Here is a 24,810-nt window from a genome sequence, read left to right on the forward strand (position 1 = left end):
TGTTGAGGGTAGAGCTCATGTTAAGTGTCCTTACCACAATAAAGTAAAATAAAATACAACCAGAATCCAGGCTGTGCCCTAAGCAGTCACTTGCTGTTTACTCACTCGTCAGGGCAGTTACCACCTCCTTCGTGGCTGTGTCTATTCATTTTAACAGTCTGCTTACATATACATCTGTGCTTAGGATCCATTTAGGAGCCAAGTTCTTTTTTGGACTCACGTTTGTACACCACCCAGCCCATGTATAGATTCCTAGGCATCAATTACACCATTATGGCCAAAACTATCACTGCCAGACATGGCCCTGAAAATTGTACCTACCGCTTGGGAAGTGTAATTTGTTTTTTACTTTTGTACCATAGCTCACACTTGCCTGTGTGTCCTGCCGTCCTGAGTGCTCTCTCCCCTGGATCAGATCTGGGAGCAATGCCTGTCCTCCCAGAGCCCTTGCAAACCTCTAGGGGAGGTTGCTGTCGGATCCTGCTCCATCTTGCCTCTGTGCTCTTCTCCTGACTCACCTGCGAGCTCTACCCTGCCCTTGAGGCATTGACGATGTTTGAGGCTAATGTTGAGCATCTTTGTCAGACCGAACAGCTGTGGCCACAGTTCCCAGGCCTGCTGTCTAGAGCGCTGCTGGCTCTGTGTACAACAGCCCTTCTGGACGACGCGCTCAGATACATGGACTGCGGCATAGGGCTCTGTCTCCCTTGAAGTGTAATAGTAATGATAAGAACGACAACAAGGACAATGATCAGAAAGCTCAGCCTGACTGTTTACTATGTACCAGAGACTTTGATTATGTGGATTAGTGTACTTAATCCTACTTTATGAGGGAGGTACTGTTCTTATTTTAATTACAGATGATGAAACTGAGCAGAGGAAGATCAAGTCTCTGGTACCTGATGGAGACAGCGAGCAATCCGGCTTCAGAGCCTGTGCACCCCCTATGAGGCACTCCTGCTCGCTTTACGTCTCTCCCTGGAGCTGGCCTTTGCCAGTGACAGGTCTCCTGACAGAAGTGTCACCACACTCACCCCAAGTCCTCACCACCCCCATCTGCAGATCCGAGAGGTAGAAGCCAAAGGTGGGGGCATCCCCCGTATTTGTAGGGCTCACCAGCACCAGTGTGTAGGATGGATGGGAAACGGGACAGGTCAGAGGCCAGATGACTGTGCCCGTGGTCTGAGTGATGGAGAGGGCAGCTGAAACAGAGAAGGGCGAATGGCATGCAGGCTGGAGTGCAAGATTTGGGGATACACTGGTTGGCTATCTCTGGGGTGAAGGGGTGAAGCAGAAAGACCAGGCAAAGAGAATTTAGAGATTTGTTTTTGGAGCTTGTGTGATGAGAAGGGTGAGCCCAAATGGGAATTGTGCATTTGGGAGGAACTGGAGCTTTTGAGAGGGGAGACGCTGAGTCTTTTTTGTTTTGTTTTTTTAGACTTGAGGGAAATGTGCTGTTCAGAATCACTGGGCAATACTTCAGAGGAGTTTTTAGATATGGCAATTTAGATTCAGGCATCATCCTCATTCTCCAGGCTTCCTGCATTTTTTCCTATACCCGAATTCATTCTTGGATATCGGTTGCATGTGTCTGATTTTATAGGTTCCTCTAAAGGGTGTTCTCTGTGGTCACGTGCTTTCCTCACCCCTTCTTAATCAAGATCACCTGTGAGTGGATCATCATTTGTAATAATGCTCTACTAATAACTGATAGCGAAGCCAACTTTGTTGAGAGTTTATTTTTGCCAAGCACAGCGCTGGGCTCTTCTCACTCTGTAATCTGTTTCCCTATCACAACTATAATATAGGTGCCATGACTACCTCCATTTTACAGCTGAGGAAACTCAAGATCAGAGAGGTTGAGTAACTTATTCAGAGCCACACAGACATCACAGGTGAAGCAAAGATGAAAACACAGTTCTTTCTAACTCCAGCCTGTGTTGTCAGAATACAATGGCTGGGCACTCAGAGGAGGCCTCAGTGTCCTCCTCCTGAACACAGTTTCACAGAATAACATCAGACAAGGTCACTCTGACCAGAATGGACTGGGACAAAACCAAGATCACCTCATAGTCATGTCCAAAGACAGACAAAAACAAGAATACTGTCAAGACCACAAAATGACCAACTAGTCACTGATCCTGGCTAATAATCAGTGAATATTTTCTTTTTCCAATTATAGATTTAACTCCTCCTTCTTTCCTATCTTCTACACAAGAATTATTAAAATATTCAGTCATAAGATTGCTCTGACTTCCAGATAGCATCCAGTCTGGAGAAAAGCCCCACTTCCTCAAACTCTCTCTAAAAATCACTCAACCCAAGCCCAAATGGATGTCATCTTTTTTTACTGTGATGCCCCACTGCAGTCTCCCTCCTATCAATGAGTCTATAAATCAAGTTCAACATGGTAGTCTTTGGCTGAAGCATGTTGACATTTCTAAACACTCCTCATCATACACATTCTTAGATTCGCATGCACCTCATAGATTTGCTTACAATGTGGCTTGAACCCCCAGACTTGACCAAATGTGGTCAGTCTCATCTCCTCTTTCTCCTCCACCTTAAAAAAAAATAAGCTGTGGATGTATGACTGTTACTTAAATTTTCTGAACATGAGTTCCCATATCACAGCGGGGGAGTTGGTATGAAGATTAAATGTGGTGACATATGTAGAATATTCTAGTCTATTGCCAGACTGATGCTCTAGAAATGTTCGTTTCTTCCTCTGATCCTTTCTTGATTGAATCTTTTCTTCTAAATAAGGCATTTTATCCAACTATCATATTCTAGTCATGAAGTCTGACTCACCAAATCTTGAGAACATTTAGAGATTAATGTAAAATTTCTAGTTTATGCTACCTATTCTCTGTGCCGAGAGAGTTCCAGAAAAACATCTACTTCTGCTTTATTGACTATGCCAAAGCCTTTAACTGTGTGGATCACAACAAACTGTAGAAAATTCTTAAAGAGATAGGAATACCAGACCACCTGACCTGCCTCTTGAGAAATCTGTATGCAGGTCAAGAAGCAACAGTTAGAACTGGACATGGAACAACAGACTGGTTCCAAATCAGGAAAGGAGTACATCAGGCTGTAAATGTCACTCTGCTTATTTAACTTATATGCAAAGTACATCATGAGAAACACTGGGCTGGATGAAGCACAAGCTGGAATCAGGATTGGAGGGAGAAATATCAATAACCTCAGATATGCAGATGACACCACCCTTATGGCAGAAAGCGAATAAATAAAGAGCCTTTTGATGAAAGTGAAAGAGGAGAGTGAAAAAGTTGGCTTGAGCCTCAACATTCAGAAAACTAAGATCATGGCATCTGGTCCCATCACTTCATGGCAAATAGATGGGGAGACAGTGGAGACAGTGACAGACTTTATATTTTGGGCCTCCAAGATCACTGCAGATGGTGACTGCAGCCATGTAATTAAAAGACACTTGCTCCTTGAAGGAAAAGTTATGACCAACCCAGACAGCATATTAAAAAGCAGGGACATTACTTTGCCAAGAAAGATCTGTCTAGTCAAAGCTTTGTTTTTTCCACTAGTCATGTATGGATGTGAGAGTTGGACTATAAAGAAAGCTGAGCACTGAAGAATTGATGCTTTCGAACTGTGGTGTTGGAGAAGATTCTTGAGAGTCCCTTGAACTGCAAGGAGATCCAACCAGTCCATCCTAAAGGAAATCAGTCCTGAACATTCATTGGAAGGACTGATGCTGAAGCTGGAACTCCAATACTTTGGCCACCTGATGCGAAGACTGACTCATTGGAAAAGACCCTGATGCTGGGAAAGATTGAAGGTGGGAGGAGAAGGGGATGACAGAGGAATGAGATGGTTGGATGGCTTCACTGACTCAATGGACATGAGTTTGAATAAACTCTGGGAGTTGCTTATGGACAGCGAAGCCTGGCGTGCTGCAGTCCATGGGGTCACAAAGAGTTAGATAGACCTGAGTGACCAAGCTGAACTGAACTGATTCTCTGTGCCATAATTTATAGATATATTAAGGCCAATTAATACTAATACATTTTATTCATTCTGAGATACACAGCATTCTCCCTCATATTTTAATGCGACATCTTAAAGGGAAGATTTTAGGATAAAAATTGGGATGTGTCTTATAATCAGTGTCATGTCTTGGTTTAACTGGCAGCTTTTTTTTGTTCTTGGTGGAACATAAAATATTTATGATTTTTGTGTCAGTAGCATCCTAGATTTGATGAAATGTGGTATATATTTTTAAATGACTGGACAGCTCTTCTTCCACTCTTTCACCTTTTCACCATTGTAGTTAATAGTTGGCTCTGTTTTCTACTTCAATTCAGAGACTAACTACCATTCTAAAGCCAAATGTAAGCTCGAGAAGTTGAGTTTTTAAAGTATTTGGACTTAAAACCTTGCTATTATCATTTGAGTCCAAGTCATGTTTCATAGGCATATTTGTATAATATGAGCTCTGACACAGATCCAAAAATAAGTTAATATAGCAAATGGAAATTGCTACACATTTGATTCTGTCATGTAATGGAGTTAATGCTAAAAAACAGTCTGAACAAGTTCTGTGAAGCTTTTGTTCTATTTGACTTTAAGTGAAACAAAATCTTCAGAACAAGAGGACAATAAAATAATGCTTTGCTAAAAGGATGAAAGAATATGACCTAAATCTATTAGTGATAGAACACTCTATGAATGCACTCAAGTTAATAGCATCTTTTAGCAATAGATACTTTTTCAATTACAGTAATGCTAAGAAATAAATAGGCTAAGTGAGAGAAAAATGGTCAGAGACACATGAATTGGACTAGTTGTTTGACTGTTCGGTTTTTTATAACCAATTCTCAAGGGGCAGAAATCTAACCAACAACCTATTGATGGGTCATTAATTTGAGTTTCCATATTCTAGATCTACTTCATCTTGTTACAGAGGCAGTGTTTTGCTGCCCCAGCTCCAAAGGTTTGGCAGCACTTAGCAATCTGTACACAGTGAATCGTGTAGCCTCCTTTTCTTCCTGCCCAATCTTGTGTTGTCCTGCTGTCATAGAAGCTCCATTACTGTAAGGGCTTGCTAACTAGGTGTGATGCTACAATTTCATGCAATGTAATTCCTCCGGGGGTATTTCCTTCCTGTCCTTTGCTGAGTTCTCAATGACCCCACTTTCACCAATCTTTAGTTGCACGCAAGAGTGATTGCAAATGCTACCCTTTTGGAGTATCTGTGTGGAAATGCAGTTTTATTTCCGCTTTAAGGGTTTAAAATTTTTATTCCCCCTTTTTAAAAGCAGTGCTCTGGCTACTTTTGCAAAGAATGTGCTGTTCTGAGAGTAAATAACTGAAATGGAGAGGCAGACTCTTATCTTCATGGAACCTCACAAATGGAAAAGCAAAGATATGGATATGGAAAGAGAAAGTGTCAGGAAAATTGCCATAAATCACAGAGCAAGGATATTGGGCTACATCTAGCACCAGTTTTGTTGTGTTTTAAAAAGGATAAATATGCTTCCCTTTAAGAGTGTAGTAGCAACTCTTCCCGCTGTGAACCTCTTCACCGGGAGTCCTCCCACCGGGTTGCACAGGGTGAGATGTGCTCCAGGGTTATTACTGTGATTGAGAGGGTGTCTCTGGAATGTTTGCTTTTCCTGCATTCTCACTTGTCCCCTCCCAGCTTTCGCGAGAGAGGATGTAACAGTCCACTGCCAATGTCTGCTAAAAGTTGGGTGTTTTAGGTAGAGTTACACTTCAAATGCCACCCAAGGGAATGAAGGAAGGAAGTTGGGGAGGAAAGTAGGGGGGAGGGAGGGAAGGAAGAAGGCAGGAAAGGAGTTATAAACTCAAAACCAGTGCTTCTCACAGTTTATTGTGAGTATGAATCTCCTGGGGATTTTCTTTCAAGGCAGATTCTGATTCGGGGAGTCTGAGACCCTGGATGGACTGAGACCTGCAGGTCTGCCTTCTTAACAAGGTCCCAGGTGATACTGATGCTGCCGGTCCAGAGATCACATCTTGAATACGGAGACCCTAAACTAAATGCAGCTGTCTTCTTGCTGATTATGAACATTATTTTAAAGGAGATTGGGATGCTTACTTCTTAGGAACTTGTCAGGCTATATCTGGAAACAAATGGGACACAGGAAAAACCTGTGGAAGTCACTGGACTTCTCTGGTGGAAGTCACTCTCCCTCATTGTGATCCATTTTCCTTTCTCCATCACCAACCTCCCAGACCTGGTACCTAGAGGTCTCTGGAGCCAGGGTCCACTAGGTACAGAAGAAAATATCCCCCGAATATGGTTTCTATCATGATGTTGGGATGTATTGTGTTCTGTCTCCCTGGGACATTTCATGTGATTTATAGGGTAGTGTCAGTCTTGGAGTCAGGTGGAATTGGGTTCAAATCCCGATTTCAAATTCACTAACTGTGGCCACAGGTGAGTTGCTTAACCTGTCTAAACCTCAGCTTTCAGATCTGTGCAAGGGGAATTATAATCCTGCAACACGGGCTTCTTTGGAGATTTAATGAGAAAATGTATACAAAATACTAAACAAAGTGTCTGGCCCATAGTAAGTATTCCATGGATTCTAGCTCTCATAAATATTTGAGCAATGGAGTAGTCTAGCTGACACAGATGTGGGCTTTCCGTCGATCAGACAGCCTGGAATATCTGTGTCACTAACTGGCCTCGCAGGTGGCTCAGAGGTAAAGAACCCACCTAACAATGCAGGAGAAAAGAATTTAATCCCTGGGCCAGGAAGATCCCCTGGAGCAGGAAATGGCATCCCACTCCAGTATTCTTGCCTGGGAAATCCCATGGACTGAGGAGCCTGGTGGGCTACAGTCCATTGGGGTTGCAAAGGAGTTGGACATGACTTAGCAGCTGAACAACAACAGCTGTCCCTAATTAGGTATGTACATGACAGTGAGTTACCCTCTATAAAGCTTAGTATCCTGTACAAATGGACATAATAGTCATAAGCACCCTATAGGGTTATTACAAGTGTTAGTGGGTTTCCCAGGTGGCCCAGTGGGTAAAGAATCCACCTTCAACGCAAGAGATGCAGAAGGTGTGGGTTTGATCCTTGGGTGGGGAAAATCCCCTGGAGGAGGTCATGGCAACCCACTCCAGTATTCTTGCCCAGAGAATCCAGAGGACAGAGGAGCCTGGCGAGGTACAGTCCATAGGGTCACAGAGTCTGAATGAATTCGACTGAAGCGAATGAGCACACACATGCATGGATAGGGTTAATGCTGCTGCTTATTCGCCCAGTCACGTTGGACTCTTTGTGACCTCATGGACTGTAACTCGCAGGTTCCTCTGTCCATGGGATTCTCCAGGGAAGAATACTGGAGAAGGTTGCCATTCCCTCCTCCAGGGGATCTTCCTGGCCCAGGGATCAAACCCGGGTCTCCCACATTGCAGGTAGATTCTTTACCATCTGAGCCACCAGGGAAACCCAAGGATTAATTATACATATATGTATGTGTGTAATATACTAATTAGATGTGTGTAATTAATTATTACTTGGCACATAGACCTTTATATGTCAAGCAAATTATACCGATATCTCTATAAAATGATCAAAGCAAAAGAATTATTTATTCAAAAGAAGGAGCATTTTAGGAGTGGGTCAGACATTTCTTATGCCTGGAGGAGTGAAAAGAGAGAGCCGCTATGACTCCTCAAATCCTACCATGTTGCCCAGAAGCTCCTGAATGCTTTCGGACAGACCAGTGTCCCTCTGCAACAAACCAGACCCAGGACAAAGGGAGAATGGGAAAAAACGTCCAATGCAATGAGTTTTTCATTAATCTGAATTGTTTCAATTTGAAGGATTTTCCTTTAATCGGAGAATACACCCTTTGGGGTGGGAGAAAGGCTTTCAAAATGTGTGTGTTGTCAGATCATGAGAGTATGTAGCAATTTAAAAAATATTTGTACTTGGCAAAATGAAATGTTGAGATCTTTCTATTCGCACAATCATTAGTTGGCTGCTTTAATTGGACTGCCCCGTGAAATCTCAGTCTGGGAAAGTCAACAATCTGTGATGCTCTAATCACCTGCTCTTTGCAGTCACTGTGGATCTAGGGCCATGGGCTTACTGTAGTGAGGGTCTCTGAGATCTTGTACCGCATGTGTTATCAGAAGCGACTGCACCCAGAGGCCATCATTTCCAATTGAAAAAATGATTTCTTCCATTGTGGCTCGTGGTTAAATCATATTCTGAATGTCAGTTCAGCAGCCTTCTTGCTGCTGAAAGGTTGAGCAGAGTTCAGACCTCTGGAAGGCATGTAGGTCTGGAGAAGAGGGAGCCCATACATCATTGTGGTTTCCACCTGACTTTCGTCTGAGCCAGGAGTTTGAGCTCGTGTAACTATGACATAGCTCCCTCTGTTTCACCCTCACCTTCTTCTCAGACTTGGGGTCCAAGTATCTACAGGCACCCCTTGTTTTATTGTGCTTCACTTTAATACGCTTCAGTCATTGCGTTTCTTTACAAATTGCAAATCTGTGGCTACCCTGTGTTATCAGATGGTGGTCAGCATTTTTATAAGTATTTTTTTTTCCTGTTGGCAAGTGCGAGAAAGGTGCTTAGTTTATTTTTTAATTTTTTTCCATTTATTTTTATTCATTGGAGGCTAAGTACTTTACAATATTGTAGTGGTTTTTGCCATACATTAACATGAATCAGCTATGGATTTACGTGTGTTCCCCATCCCGATCCCCCCTCCCGCCTCCCTCTCCATCCCATCCCTCTGGGTCTTCCCAGTGCACCAGCCCTCTCATTATCAGAGAAATGCAAATCAAAACCTCAGTGAGGTACCATTACACACCAGTCAGAATGGCTGCTATCCAAAAGTCTACAAGCAATAAATGCTGGAGAGGGTGTGGAGAAAAGGGAACGCTCTTACACTGTTGGTGGGAATGCAAACTAGTACAGCTGCTATGGAGAACAGTGTGGAGATTCCTTAAAAAACTGGAAATAGAACTGCCATATGACCCAGCAATCCCACTCCTGGGCATACACACCGAGGAAACCAGATCTGAAAGAGACACGTGTTCCCTAATGTTCATCGCAGCACTGTTTATAATAGCCAGGACATGGAAGCAACCTAGATGCCCATCAGCAGACGAATGGATAAGGAAGCTGTGGTACATATACACTATGGAATATTACTCAGTCATTAAAAAGGATTCATTTGAATCAGTTCTAATGAGATGGATGAAACTGGAGCCCATTATACAGAGTGAAGTAAGCCAAAAAGATAAAGACCAATACAGTATACTAACGCATATATATGGAATTTAAAAAGATGGTAACGATAACCCTATATGCAAAACAGAAAAAGAGACACAGATGTACAGAACAGACTTGTGGACTCTGTGGGAGAAGGCGAGGGTGGGATGTTCAGAGAGACTGGCATTGAAACAAGTATACTATCAAGGGTGAAACAGATCACCAGCCCAGGTTGGATGCATGAGACGGGTGCTCAGGGCTGGTGCACTTTATAAGTATTTTAAAATTACAATGTATATATTTCTTAGACATAATGCTATTGCACACTTAATGGGCTACAGTATAGTGTCAGTGTAACTTTTATATGCGCTGGGAAACCCCCCAAAAACGTGTGAATTGCTTTATTGCATTATTTGCTTTGTTACAGTGGTCTGGAACTGGATCCACAGTGTTCCTAAGATCTGCCCATCCTGGGGGCTGCTCACCTGAGAACCTTAATATACTGAAAACAGTTTGAAAACTCAATGAGACTTTTAATGGGGCAGGTCTGTAGGTCAGGGTAGCTGCAAAGAAAACCTCACAGATATTAGAAACAAACCCAAGAGTTGCTGTAAGAGGTTGGAGGCGGGGCTATTGCAAAAAGAACCGTAGCGACTTCTGACCCTACCACTATACTGTGATGATGGCAAGAAAAATGGACTAGTTTCCCTCCCTTCTGCCTCATCTCCGCTGTAGCATGCGCGCGCGCGCACACACACACACACACACACACACTCTTCACGTAAGCTTACACCAAAATTTTAAAGCAGATTATCAGCTTGGACCAGTTCAAGCATATTTAAAGTTAGTTCTCAGTAATTCTTGCTTATTTTACCATGGGTAGGTAACCCAGGAGACCTTTAAAACTAGGCCAGTGATTCCACCTCAGAGTGTCTTGATCTCATTTCCTTGTCATCAAACTTGGCAACTGGTCAGGTGGGGGAAAAAATTCTGTTTTTTGTTAGTGAAAGTATAACAGTGTTAGTAAGATAGGTCCTCAACTGAGAAAATACATCTTCTTTATGATTTCTCCTTTAAGGAATTCATGCCCTGTCTCCCCATTTTAGGGATAGGTACTGAGAATTGATAGAAAACTAAACAAAATTTTATCTTAATTTTCCACCAATTGGTATATTTACATGGTCATTGATAATAACATGCTGATTTGTGAATTCAGTCTTTTTGCAGGGAGAAAAAAGCCATGTCTAAATTCCTCTGGGGACACAAACACTGTTATCAGAATTTGCAATGATTTGGAAAATGGCCCTCAAAGCAGTTGTAAGTTTACGTGCAATTTTCAATAAGGACCTTTGGCAAGAAAGTCCCTTGGGCAGGGCCTGCCTTATGGGCCATCAGCTATTGCAGGCACATGCGTCTCAGCACCCAGCAGGGTCCCACGTTTGGAACTTAATGCTCAGAGATTACCATCTTGAAATTCTTAATAATTTATCTTTGAAATTGTGTTTTGTGAGTCAGGTCCAATGGGACAAGAACATGAGGTGGGAAGCCTGGAAGCTTGGAGCTCTGGGGGTCCAGCCACTATGTCCCTACCTCCCCAGGACACGGCGGTCCTCAGCCACCTGCTCTCTGCCCTGGGTGCCCTGGGAACCCTGAAAGGTGGAGTGTAACTGTTGCCTTCACACCTCTGCCCTTTTTGGGGATCCGGGCTCAGGTGTGGGGCGAGTCACATAATCAACATGCAACTCACCACAATCCAGGTGTCCAATGCACCCCAGAGTGGAGATTGCAGTCCCTTGGGTTTACCCATCTGCCATGGATTAAGGCAGCAATCCTGAGGAAACGGGAGACTTACTTCTCAGCCCCAGGCTAGGAACTTGCCCTTGCATTTGGCATTGAACCCCGTAAATTATGTAGGCAGCCCTCCTAAGCACAGAAACCAACTCCCTAGATGGACATTAAAACACAGGATCAACACAACCTTCGTGTCCAAGGGGCTGTGCCAGGATCTCCTCAGTAGGTTGAGAGCAAGGACATCATCCCTGAATCCAGTGCAGTGTTGAGCATGACCCCCTAGAAGTGACCTTGCCAGAGGAAGTGGCCATTTACTGGCAGAAATGTGTTGAAGTTAGTAAATCTTCCTAACTCAGGAAAGACATTTTTTAAAATGAGACAAATCATTTTCAGGTGTCTTAAAATGTTTTTAAATTGTTTCAGCACACGTTGATACACATCTTCTTCATTTTAGGAACCACATACCTAAACACCAGCATACCTATTACATACGTACATAACACATACACATACATACATAGGAGCATGCATACATTCCAAGCCCAGAGCTGGCCTGCAGCAGATACAAAGGTGAGTGAGAAAGAGTCTTTGCCCTGAAAGAATTTATACTCTAGTAGAGACAGCAGTGCTCAAGGGATAATCCGTACCCCAAAGCTCTCCACATGCCAACAGTGTGTTGTGGAATTTTGCCTAAGTATATTTGATGACTGTCTCTTTTTTCATCTCTTTTCTGAGAGGAAGCATTTACAGAAATTGAGAACTTTATTGGCTTAGATATCACAGGAGTTCAGCTCTGCTTTTATGAGATGGATGTGAAAACAAATGGTAAAAAATTGTTGAACGAAGACTGAAGGGAAATTTAGGAAATTTTGAGAGGGAAAAAAAATGTCTTTAAAGGTTTCCAGAGCACACATGGAGTAAGTCTACGTGGAGGACTAAAGCAATTATTAAATAATTTTGATAGATATTACAAAAGCATTTTCAGATAGTCAAGTTCAAATAAGGGATTTGTAGGGTTTCTTGTTCTCCTTTACCTGGATATCTTGAATCTCTGTTTGACTTTTCATGCTTCTGTACAGCCTTTACATAAATATAGCATTTAAAACCATGAAGGATCTAGACCCTTCACTCAAAGATAACTGGATTTCCCACCACCGAAGGCCAGATAAGTCACCTGCTAACAGAATGAAGGGATCCATTCTTCCCATTAATGTCATGGACATTTACTGTTCTCCTGGCCTCCCTCAGTGAGTGAAGTTACAAGTACTTGACAACAGAACTTGCAAAAATGCACAAACCCTGTGGGAATTAATAAATGTTAGATTCTTCAGATGGGGCTTATTACTTTAGAATCTCCAGGTTCACTGGAGATCTGTATAGTGTTCTGGACATAAATACATGTGTGACCAGCATCCTAAAGAAAACTTGACAGGCAATAAAAAAATTGCAGACAGTAGCAGTGGCTCTGGAAAGGTGTTTATAGACACCTCCGCTCCCTCTTGGCATTTAGGAATCTTGAAGAAATTGAAAGAAAGGGAAGTTTAATTTTGAGGGGGCTTCTGCCCTGCTTAGCTGAGTTCACATGCCCAACATGAAATAATAATGCATTCAACCACCCATCTTATAACAAGCAACCTCTGCATCACCTCACTCCCTGGTGAAAACAGCAGACAATGGGCAGGAAAGGTATAAATGCCAGAAAAAGCTGAGGGATCCCTGTGACCTTCATGTGATTATGTTTGTGCTAATGCATCACAGACAGAAACCCAAACTCTCCCTCTGAAGAACCCGATTCATTAAAAATGCATTGGTCATTAGCCAGGGAATCTCATGAACTGTTCAAGGGATGGCCGAGGAGAAAGTGGAACTGGTATATTCCGATGAGCCACTCAAACGTGCAACTCTGTTTTCTCCTTCATCTGCTCCTCTATTCTGGAGTGCACATCTGTTTTACTTTTAGAATTGCCAAGACATACTAAGTCTTGTTTGCCTCAGTTAATAAAAACCATTATACAAAACTTTTTTTTTTTCAATTTGCAAAAGCAAAGATAACTTGCTATAAGGAATGCAGTGATGTCTATTCAGAAACTCTGACCTTGACTTGGGGGTGCAATTTTTGAGACTCCTTCAATCCAGAAGATACTAAAGAGGTATCACCACCCCCATTCTGTGGATGGTCAGGCCCTCCAGAGCAGAAAGAGTAGCCAGCAGATTTGCAGATATTAGATACAAGACCAACATTGGAAAGGTAATGTTTAATGAACCAATGCTTTGACAAGCAGGCATCTTAATGATTAAGTTTTATTGTGGTATTTCAGTCAAACTCCTGATCAGTCTTTCAGTGTCTCCAATATTTATGACTATCCTTTCCTTCGCAGACTTCTATCAGGGATCCCTGTATTTAGAGAAATGACTCCTATTATATAGCTATTTTATTTTATTTCCTGATCATCTTATTATTTATTTTTTACTTAGGCACTCAAAAATTAAAGCCCATTAATATATTTTGACAATGGGAAAAAAAAACTGAATGAAGACCCCAAACTGTAAATGTTATAGGAGACTAATTCATTTGCTTTTCAGTCAACAACATTCATTAATTGCATCTGATAAAGCTACAAAAGAAATAAGAAGTAGAATATAGCTATTTTAAATTTTATGTTATGATCCCTTCTAAAATCAGTTTTTAGAATCCTTGAGGTACCTGTGAACATTATAAAATAGTTGCATCTGACATGGATTGTCCCCTCGCTAAGCTAGAAAGCCACCAGGGTTACAATGGAAGAATGCTTCAGCTGAAGGAACTCGAAGGGCCAAGGGGGTAAAGCTGGCTGATGACCCATCTGCTGCTGTAAAACTCACTCTACATGGCATCCTCAGCACAGAGAGATGCAGACTTGCCTGGACAGCATCTGAGCCATTGTGTGCTCCCGTGATCTTCTGTCACCAGTGGGGTTTTATAAAAATGTACGCATGAGCTGCCTCTTAGACAGCCTGTCAGTAGCCTTATGAAGGATGTAATCAGGACTCTCCACAAACAATTCTGATTCACAGGCCTGGGTAAGAACTTCTGATCTAAGCTATGGTCTTCGTGAGAATTTGGGAGCAAATGGCCAGTATCTTTGTGCCATATTACCTGGTCATGTTACCAAGGACCAAAGGAAGCATTATCCATGAACATCTCACTTCATAGGCTCTTACAGGCCTGGCCATTTAGTTCAGATCCAAACATTTATCAAGTGGTACAGAGCACATAGGTAGGGTGGAGTGTGAGTTAATGGAGACAGCACACATAGGCATGGGAGTATGTATTCAGTTGACTTGAGGCTAGAAGATACGATGGGCAAACTAAATAACATTAAATATTGTATTAAATATAAATTAAATCTTATAACTAGTCAAGAGAAATAGCAATTTCGTGACAAACATGCACTTTTCTAAGATATTTACAAATATATGTGCTCATTTAATTCTCACCATAGCAACCCAATGAAAGACATAGAATTATTTCCCCAGGTTTTTGCAAGAGGAAGCTGGTGTATGCACATGAAGAAACTCAAAAACCAGCCCAAGTTCACACAGCTAGTTAACTGGCCAGGCTAAATCTCAACCCAAGTAGAGTTTCAAATTTAAGAGTCCTTGCTTTTAACCTGTCCACCAAACTGCTTTTAATATCTAAACTAGAATATATAACTGATAAGGAGCTACCATATAGCACAGGGAACTCTACTCAATACCCTCTAATGACCTATATGGGGAAAGAAGCTAAAGAAAGAGTTGATATATGTATATATATAACTGGCCCACCTTGCCATACAGCAGAAAATAGCAGAATACTATAAATCAACTATACTCCAATAAAATTAAACAAGCAAAAAACAAACAAAAAAAATTGGAATTGTGGTTGAATTTGCCAAGAAGCTAATAATTTAGAGATATTTCCAAAATTGATGCTAAACAAGAGTAACTAGTAAAGTGGATGCCCATACCTATTTTAAAGGAATTATACCAGCCCCCAATTAAAAGCCAAACCTCTGTTTCCATTGAGTGAATATTCAATCAATATGAATGATACCTATATTAAGAGCTGGACATAAAGCATTAAACCAGCGAAAAGTCCAGACTATTAAATTCAGAACAGGCCACAGAGAGCTTTCTGTGCTTCTTTGATCTCCAGAGAGGTAGCATGTTTCCTGGGACTGTGATCAGGAGACCTGCCCGACCCATTTAAGTTCACGTTTTCATATCTGTGCCCATGTCTAACCTCAAATTCTCTGCTAACTTACAGCTGAACCCTGCTTCAAATCTCTCTGAAACCCTTAGCCAATGTCATTTATTTATTCTGACTGCTGTATCCCCTCTCTGACTTCTGAGAAGGCCCCTGATTTGGGAGCTGCCTTACGGCACAGACAGATTAGTTTATGGTCCTACAAGGTTAAGCGTGATACATACGTTTGGGGGAAATGAAGATGCGCATTAAGAAGAAACATTACTTTTTGATCCAGGCAGAAGAGCATACATAATCTTCTCTAGAGCCTGTGAAAGACTTCATTTTACACATGAAATTATGTGGAATTGCCCTGGACCACACTGAATATTGTTTTTGAGAATAACCAGCCTCAAAACAAGCTGCTGTGCTCTGGTGAGAGCCTCCAGCAACAGAGAATAAAATGTAAGCAAATGTAATCTGTGTCAAGTTACAGGTAACAAAGACAGCATCTTGTGACACTGTGCCTGAATGGGATAGATCTCAAACATTACATGATGTGGCATTAGAAACAGAATCAAAAAGTGGTCCTAGTACTGATGAAAGAAGTATAAGACAGAAGAGCCTGGCACAGCATAGAAAAAGTTTTAAATTAAGATATATGTATTTTGGGGAGGGTGGTTTAAGAGAGTTTAATGTGAAAGCATAAAGATATGTTGAGGTAATTACTGCAAAATAAAAAAGAGGCATGTGTTTGCAGATAACTTGAGCTAAAGATATAAAGAAAGAAACATACTTACATCATGATCATGCTATGATCAACATCAACATGATCAACATCAACGGTCATTCCTATTTTCATCCAAAAGTCCTGCAGGCAATCATTGCTCCTTTCTGAAAGTGAGATAGTTCGAGCATTCTAACAGGAAAGTGAATCAATGGCTGAGGTTTGTTCCCTCCCTACTCAAGATATGTGTGTTTAAATTGTGTAAAAAGATTTTTCTCTTTTTCTGTGCATTGTAAAACTTCCTTTACAGTCAGACATAAAAATCCATGTCCAGAAAATGTAAAGAACAAATCAATTTCTAAAAGCATCTTCATAAACTAAACCAAAGGAGATTTTTAACCACTTGAGAATTTACCTAATTGATCAGCACTAGGAATCTGGTTAGCTCTATAAAAGCTCTATAAAATTTTCTACTGAAAATTTGAAGGCAAAATAGGACTTGAGTGTATTAGAACTGAAGTTGTGAGATTTACACTGCATAATGCACCTCCCAGTTTAAAGTGCCCTGCTACTCAAGCATAATAAATAAATCACATATAAAAAATTTAGAAGAAAGGTCTCCTGCACATTATGGGAAAATTGTAGGCATCTTATGATGGGTCATCTTACCCTTGTTATTAAATGACAGCAATCATTAAAATGCCAAACATATTTTGACAGAATTCACTTTATAAAATGTCAGCAAGACTGTTTTTATTAGTTTGTTCCAAATCAATTTAGAAATTTCAATAGAATGCTTGTAAGTATTCCCCAAGCAATGTCCATTCCTGACTTTCTGCACACACAAAAAAAATTACAAATTAATCTGATTTTCAGATTTCTGCATAATGGCTTTGCACATTTATTGCTTAATCCTATTATAAAATGCTGTTATGATTGACACATGGCTGTGGAGATAGAAGTCAATTGAATAATATGTAGCAGTCAATTTTATTTGTAGCTTAATGCGCTGAAGTATTTTTTCCCCATTTCCATTATTTATAAGTCTGTCCCTTTGGAGAATATATAGAAGAATTCGTTTTAAATGAGCCAATAATACCTTCTTTAAAATTTATAAGTGTGACAGAATCATATCTTTTCTTCTTGGTCATCCATGGCCTGCCAGTAAACAGGGCTTGAATTGTCTTCCACTTGCTATTCATAGGCCAAACATCAGAAAAGAGGATCTTGTTAAGGATGGCTTGGAATTGAATTTCAACCACCAAGAAAACAAAAGCTTCCAACTAAGAATCCTAAAAAAATGGCTGCTAGCTTTATTTCTTTGTTTGCTTGTTCATTTATTCACATATTTATTGTTATGGCCACTATATCACATTCTATGGTTGGTCCTGAAACAAAGCATATAAGCATACCCAGAGAAACTATAATGTTTAAGAAGATTTGAAAGATCTGCTATTTTGATTGAATTTTGTTTCCCATGCTTTAGCATCCAACAGAATTCTAGCAAAAGAAATATGTTATGTTCTAGGCTCACCACAGTGGGGCTCCTTGGGGGTAGGGTGATGGTCAGTTAGCACTGAGGAAATTTGCTTAAGGAGATACATGTACTTTTTAGGACCTAAGTGCCACCACAAGAACCTACTGTATAGCATGGAGAATGGTACTCAGTCTCTTGTAATAACCTATAAGGAAAAAGGACATACATATACATACATATACATGTACATATATGTATATATAACTGAATCACTGTTCTGTCCACCTGGAATTAATACAACATTGTGAATCAACTATAATTCAGTTAAAAAAAGGAAAAGCTCTTGTTTCCTGGAAAATGCATCCATGAGATTCAATGTCTGAAGTGTGTATGGAGAAAGAGCTTAAGGGTATGAAGCCATGTTAAGGGATAATATAGATGTGCTTGGTCATGTCTGAGATCACACTTTCCCTGGCTTTGGGAAATTAGATTAGGTGTTGCCCCTCTGTCCATAAAGGATTCGGTTTCGCACACAGGGGCCGCGTTGACACACCCCCTGCAGCTGATGTATAATGCAAGCCTATTAGCACCACGGATGATGGTGTCATTTTCTCTGCTGCCACGGCCTTCTCCCTCCTGGAATGACTTTGTCCATCCTGAATGTCTGTTAGCATAATGTATGCAGTTGACAAGTGATTTGAGCTCTGGAGCTATTGATAAAGCACTCTGGCATATCATCTGTGCCTTAATGTTATGTGACATCACAGGAAAATGGGGTCATGTGAAGTTCCCAGGCTGGTTTTATATTAAGGGCGCACTTCTCTTTTGAATTCCAGGGGCCAGAGGAAACCCAGCACTATCAGACCCAGGCACTCCTGAACACCAGGCCAGTCAGACCCACCCCCCCTTCCCAGTTGGGCCACAGGTCAGTATCTTTCAACTGCTGCATTTAGGCTGCATTTCTGATGGTTTAACCGTGTAAGTAACCAAACAAATAAAATAAGAATGAGTTAAAACCAATTAACTCCAACAGAGCAAAGATGGTGATAAATTTTTGTATGGGAAGCTATATGACTACATTATTTATGAAATACCATCAAGAAAAAAGAATGTGTTAGCAGAACTCTTCTCTTTTTCAAGGGGATGTTGATTTTAATCATTTGAATTTTATTTTTTCTTAAAACCCACTACAATTGTGCTGTTGGTTACCATGCAGTTTTCTGGAAACTAAAACTTTAATGACTGGAGTGTGAAGAAAATTAAGTTATTTCAACCTTACTATAGCTGTTTTTTGAAATACAAGACATGATTTAATATAAAAAAGTTAATGCAATTTTAATGCAAGTTCAGCTTATTGGGTTTGACAATATTGTACATCACATATAGCTCCTGCATTAATAAAGAAATACATTCATTATTTTTTAAAGTCCAATATTTGTTTTTGGCCGCCTGGTGTGGTTATATGAAGATGTAGAACGCAATTATAAAAGGCTGGGCATTTTTTTTTTTAAATCTCTGTCCTTCAGTAGTGTGAAGCTCTCAGAGTTCACCCACTTTTTTTTTTTTTTTTTTTATGGAAAAAGAAGCTGATCTTTGAGCCTTTCTCCCTCTTTGGCTGTGATAGTTTTTCCTGAAAATGAGTCACTTTCAGCACTTTGGGGATCATCAGTCCAAGCAAAGCTTGAAAACCCACGTTTAGAGCTTGAGTTGGTCTTGACTTTCTTATTCCAGCTGCCATCACATCTCCTGGCGGCGTCAGATTCCAACATCCATCTCAGAGCATGGATGCCTCTGTGCTCCAGACAGAAAGCCTGGGGAGATGCCTCAACTCTGTTGGAGCCTAGAGGGAATATTACTGGGCATCTCAGAAACTAACTTCTTTTGGTCATGCCCTTTCTAATTTCATGCTTATGACATTTTGTGTGTGTGTGTGTGTGAGCCTACCAAGTGTAACAACTCTAATGCCTTCAGGTTAGAAACAGCACAACAGACCCAGTGAGAAGCAAGAGACCCTGGGACAAGCTAAGAGTACATGCCCTACTGTAATCCCATGAATTCAATTTTTAAAAACGCTACAGGCCACATCAACCAAATCTGTGGCCCGAACACAGTCTGATACTGCCTATTTGCCTACCCTCTCATCCTGGTATTACTATTGGCAGCGATATGACACCAGCAGTCTGAAGATCAGCTTATCATTTTATACTTATTCCTAAAAAATGTTTATTTTGTCTTTTAGTGTAACTTTTAAAGAGAGGCACAGTTACTTTGTGAGAATTTAGCAAAGTCTAGCAGATATATTAGGTGCTGGTCCCATGCAGTTCAGAGGCATGGTTCTAAAACCAGGGTGCATGGGTTTCCAGTGCTTCTTCAGAGGGCTCTCTGAAAGGGGTCTTGAGGCGTGACTTTAGGGAATAACCAGAAAGTGGGCCTAGCTCTCAACACCGTGCTTGAGATAAAGCCACCCCACTTCTCCAAATCTGTTCTGTGTATGGAGAGGTGGGTGAGGTATGGGCTCTGAAATAGCCTGGCTGGATCTGAAAGCCCCCACCCCACTTCTCTGAGTATGTAACTTTGAGTGTGTTACTAACTCTCATATCTCATTGGTGGGACATCAGATTTAATACATGTTAGAATCATGTCTGGCTATTATGCTTTGGGCTTCGTACTATGCTTACCTTTTCCTTTATAGACTTATACTGCGTTAAGAACAAAAAAGTTGAAACTCTCCAATGAGAGTTTCTTATTGGTTCCTCTAGAAGAAAAATGAGCATGGAATTGGGTCCATTGCTCCTTCAGGGGTGCAATAAAAGCCCCATATATCACCCTCTGGTTATCTGGTCTGGTTGCTCAAGGAGTCCCTCCTGCTTTTCAGTCATCCTGAAGAGCCTCACCGGTGCTCACACCTGAGCTCAGACAAATCTGGTGCTGAGAAATCCACACCTGGGGACTTCGGCTGCCTTGCCATATCAAACAATGGCTGTTGGATGAGTAGTGGATATAAATATCTGTTTTTAGTGTTGTTTTAACTGGACAAATAATATTAGTGTAATAACAAAAGAAATTTTTTTAAAGCTTTTAAAATTTATCCTCATCAAATGTCTTTGTTTTCCTATATTCCTTTTTGGATCTTATCATTAGACATGTGTAATGTGTAATTTTACTATTTTAATAGTGATTTCTTAATCATTTACTTAATTATTATCCAGTTAATTTTGTATGTTCTCATAAATATTTTCTATTATTCTAGCGATGTCAGAATGACCCATTTTAAAGACTATGTAATATCTTACCATGTTTAGTACTGTAACGAACTTTTTCAACATTTATATATTTTTTAATGTAGTGCATATTTTCATTTATCTTTTTAAAAAATTATATCTTCAGAAATATATCTCAGGAATATTTTCTGAGTCAAAAGAGGATGAATATTTTTGTAGCTCTTGATATGGATTTTCAAACTGCTTTCCAAAAGGCTTATGCCAGTTCACATGTTGTAAATCCATACAGTGGTGTCACTATAGACTTACCAGCTTTGGGTAAATCTTGCATTTTTTGCTAATGTAATAAATGAAAATAGTATTTCATTGCTCTTTTTGAATTAACAAATTCCACTGATTCTAATGAGTTCTTTTTGAAACAACAGAATAAGAGTTTCAGCTATATAAGAGTAGGGTTCATTGGAAGAAAATATGTAAGTGAAAATCCATTTAAAGAATAATATAGAAATGTAGAGTATTACTTTGAAAGATATTTGTGCTTTCCAAACCAAATAAAAGTTTCCAAAAAATTAATGAAATACAATTTCGATTTTTTTTCTACAAGTCACTCATTTTCTCTGGAATAGGACTTGTTTCTTTGCTACTTGTTCAGGAGCTTTCTGACCGAGCTTAAGTGGAAGAAAAGTGCTCTAAAAGCCCATATCTTGGTTCCATTGGAAAGTGAGCTGGGATTGTCTGTTCCCTTTCAGCCACTTCTGACGGCACAGCAGTTAGCCTCTGCGGTTGCTGGTGTGATGCCCGGAGGCACGCCGGCCCTCAACCAGCCCATCCTCATCCCCTTCAACATGGCCGGCCAGCTAGGGGGGCAGCAAGGACTGGTCCTCACACTGCCTACTGCGAATCTCACCAACATCCAAGGGCTGGTAGCAGCAGCTGCAGCCGGAGGCATTATGACTCTGCCATTGCAAAATCTACAAGGTAACCCGCTGTGTCTCTGTGTCCTATAGGGTGTTACCCACTGACCCCTGTTCTCTATAGTGGACTAGTGCTCTGAATGTTGAATGTGATTTAAAGTTGCTCTCACCATAAAGGCCATGGAAGTTTTATGTAGGAAGCAAAGTTTCAGGGTGTCTGTGAATCCAGAGTTTGCTCAAGTCATGGGCTGTATCAGTCTTTATGTTTTAATATTGATTGGAGTCTTTTCAGGGCTTCTGGAAGCATTTATGAGCAATCATTGAATGACCCATCAAAAACTTAGATGTCAAACGATTGTGTCATTATTTGAGGACTCGAAATATAATCTCATGAGTTCTTCAATTTAGCCACCTGCAAAGAAAGTTTAGACATTACTTGTTTGTGTGTGAAGCATTTAGAACATCTGAAATAAAAGGTATCATTTGGAATAATTAATGTATTTTTCTTAATATATTTTAGTTATAATTATTAAATAAAAATTATGTTATTTGAGGTCATATTTTATAATGGGAGAAACAGACATATAGAGAACTCGTATCTTGTATAATCATGAGCATATAATAAGAATTGAACTCTAACTTTACTCAGGAAGAATAGTTCTCTTGATAGCATGAAAGTTTTTGTTTTTCATTAGAAGATTTGGTAACACTGTCTGATAGACTGATTTACAAAAGACTGTCAGAGGAAGAACTGTTATCATGAAAAATAGCTTGAATATGATGAGGATGCCTAAAAAGGAGAAAACAAATTTATTTTGGACTGGTCAAAGAAGGTTGCTTTCTCCATTGATATAAATGTTGGCAATTTTTTTTTCAGAGTGAGACTTTAGTTCGGCAAGTTATCAGAATAACAATGTAAAGTACTTTTTTAGTTGGTCAAAAGTCACGGCTTCTGTTTTCTCCATTGGTATACATGTTAGCAATTGAATTTTTTATGGAGTGAGAGTTTGGTTGAGCAAGTTATCAGAATAACAATTTAAAGTACTTTTTGTAGCTCAAAAGTCAGGGCCCCTTAAAACCTATTAAATTAGTCAGAGTGTCAGTCCATAGATTAAGGAACAGACCAAGTAAGACCTGGTTAACTCTTGACCCAAACTTCTTTACACACTCTATGTTTTAGTGTCCCACCCATTGTGGCCACTTTTTGACTTTCACTTTAATGTTTAAAACAAAGTCTCTCTTATACCATTAAATTGTGCCAAGAAACCTGCCGTTCATAAATCATGCATGCTCAGGACACGCTAATGCACAAACTTTGCTTGTTTCAAATTTGAGAGTGCCTGGAAAGCCAGGATCTCAAGATTAAGCAAATAAGGCAGGAATAAACAAGGTGAAAGCTAAAGCAACAAAGTGTAGGGAGAGGCTTTTTAATGTAGGTGGATGATGAAAACTTAATGAAGAAACAGGCATTATCAAAATGCAATCTTCCATTTGGAACATTTGCGCTTATGGGAATATTGAATATTATAAATAAACATAAGCTCACAGAGTTCCTAGGTCATGAATTAATCTTGTTTGGTTAAAGTGGATGCCAAAGACAGAGTCTAAAACGTCCAGTCTTTTTGTATCTTTATTATGATTTGGTGTTCTTAGGATTTTAGTGCCTGATTATTTTTAAGGGTTCAGTATGAGTGATTGGTCCAGTGTGGACTCCCATCAAGATTTCCCCCCCCTCTCTCTTTTTAATTATTGAATTTGGTGTTAGCTTTATTTTGGAATTTGGTTCTTTGGAATTTGGCACCTTTGGTTTCAGAAAATGAATCCTAAGATTTGTATCCTGTTTAAGTAGTTTCCATAACAGTGGTGCTTCTCACACAATTTCCAAATTGGCTTCTCTTCAGAAGAGTATTAAAATTGATGGTCAAGTTCTTCTCTAAGGGGACATTTGTCCCTTTGTCTCCATGTTTGAAATTTCAGTAATGCTGGAGGGGAGTCAGGAGGTCATTAATAAACACCACCCGGTTGTATGTCAGCCAGTTATAGGAAGTTTCCTAGTTATTCTTAACACTCAAACTCTTCCTCCAAACAACTTTTTCTTGTATATCGTTATGAATGAATCCCAACTTCTAAGTCACTGTTAGGGTCTGGGAAAGTTCTCTCCCAGTTTCCTTGGGCTTTTTGTTCCTGTCACATCTTCCTACATAAGTTCTTCGCCACCCAGAATTCACTAGCCTGAGAAAAGACCAGCCATCCCTGTTTGCAGGGCACTGGGGATTTTTCTTGGACAGAGGACTTTCACTGTAGAAACCAGCAAGTCAGTTCAGTTGCTCAATCATGTAGACTCTTTGTGACCCCATAGATTGTAGCACGCCAGCCTTCCCTGTCCATCACCAATTCCTGGAGTTTGCTCAAACTCATGCTCATTGAGTCGGTGATGCCATCCAACCATCTCATCCTCTGTCGTCCATTTCTTCTCCTGCCTTCAATCTTTCCCAGCATCAGGGTCTTTTCCACTGAGTCAATTCTTCACATCAGGTGCCAAAGTATTGGAGCTTCAGCTTCAGCATCAGCCATTCCAATGAATATTCAGGACTGATTTCCTTTAGGATTGACTGGTTTGATCTTCTTGCTGTCCCAGACAAACCAGAAAGAGATGGTCACCCTACAAAACATCCAAGGATAATAAGGACGAGAATCAGGGACAGTCTCATCTCTGCAAGGTATCCAGAATCAGTGTCCACCACCTGAAGGACAATGCCAGGCAGTCACTTTGTTGTCCAGCAGCCAACCTGAGGATGATCTCACCACCTTAAGGAAACCTCCTGTGGCCCTTACAGTCAACCCCTTGTATAGCTCCCCAGTTTATGTCACGGAAGGTTATAGGACTCAGGATGGCGGGTGAATGGCTGGCAACCAGAAAGTCATCTGCAGTGGTCCTGGTTGACTCTGAGGCTAAACCAGTCCTAGAAGTCCTCAAGTTTCATCCTTTTTCAAGGGTAATGGTCTTGTAAATGGGAGACAGTATTTAAGAAGGAGTCCTTACATGCGTTTTTATAGCTAACAGAATAGAATGCTCTGCCTCCTCCCTATGGCCTGCTTCTAGTCAATGAAAATGGAACCTCGGTCCAAGGCTTTTTAAGAGTCTTTTAAAACAACCAGTAAGTCTGCCCAGCTATAATAGCTAGCCCACCTTCTCCCATAATTTTACAGGACAGATTTGATTCG

The 24,810-nt window shown here is 40.5% G+C and overlaps 1 protein-coding gene across 3 annotated transcripts in view; it reads left to right on the plus strand.

The window, feature by feature from the left end:
- POU6F2 (POU class 6 homeobox 2) overlaps nucleotides 1-24,810 on the plus strand; it is a 387,868-nt gene that overhangs the window by 98,750 nt on the left and 264,308 nt on the right. For all 3 annotated transcript variants that reach the window (XM_070466661.1, XM_070466666.1, XM_070466672.1), the window contains exons 2-3: nucleotides 18,287-18,375; nucleotides 21,421-21,649. In XM_070466661.1, coding sequence (XP_070322762.1) covers nucleotides 18,287-18,375; nucleotides 21,421-21,649 — 318 coding nt within the window. The remainder of the gene's footprint in view (nucleotides 1-18,286; nucleotides 18,376-21,420; nucleotides 21,650-24,810) is intronic.

Source organism: Odocoileus virginianus, chromosome 1 (assembly GCF_023699985.2).
Source record: "Odocoileus virginianus isolate 20LAN1187 ecotype Illinois chromosome 1, Ovbor_1.2, whole genome shotgun sequence".
Lineage (NCBI taxonomy): Eukaryota > Metazoa > Chordata > Mammalia > Artiodactyla > Cervidae > Odocoileus > Odocoileus virginianus.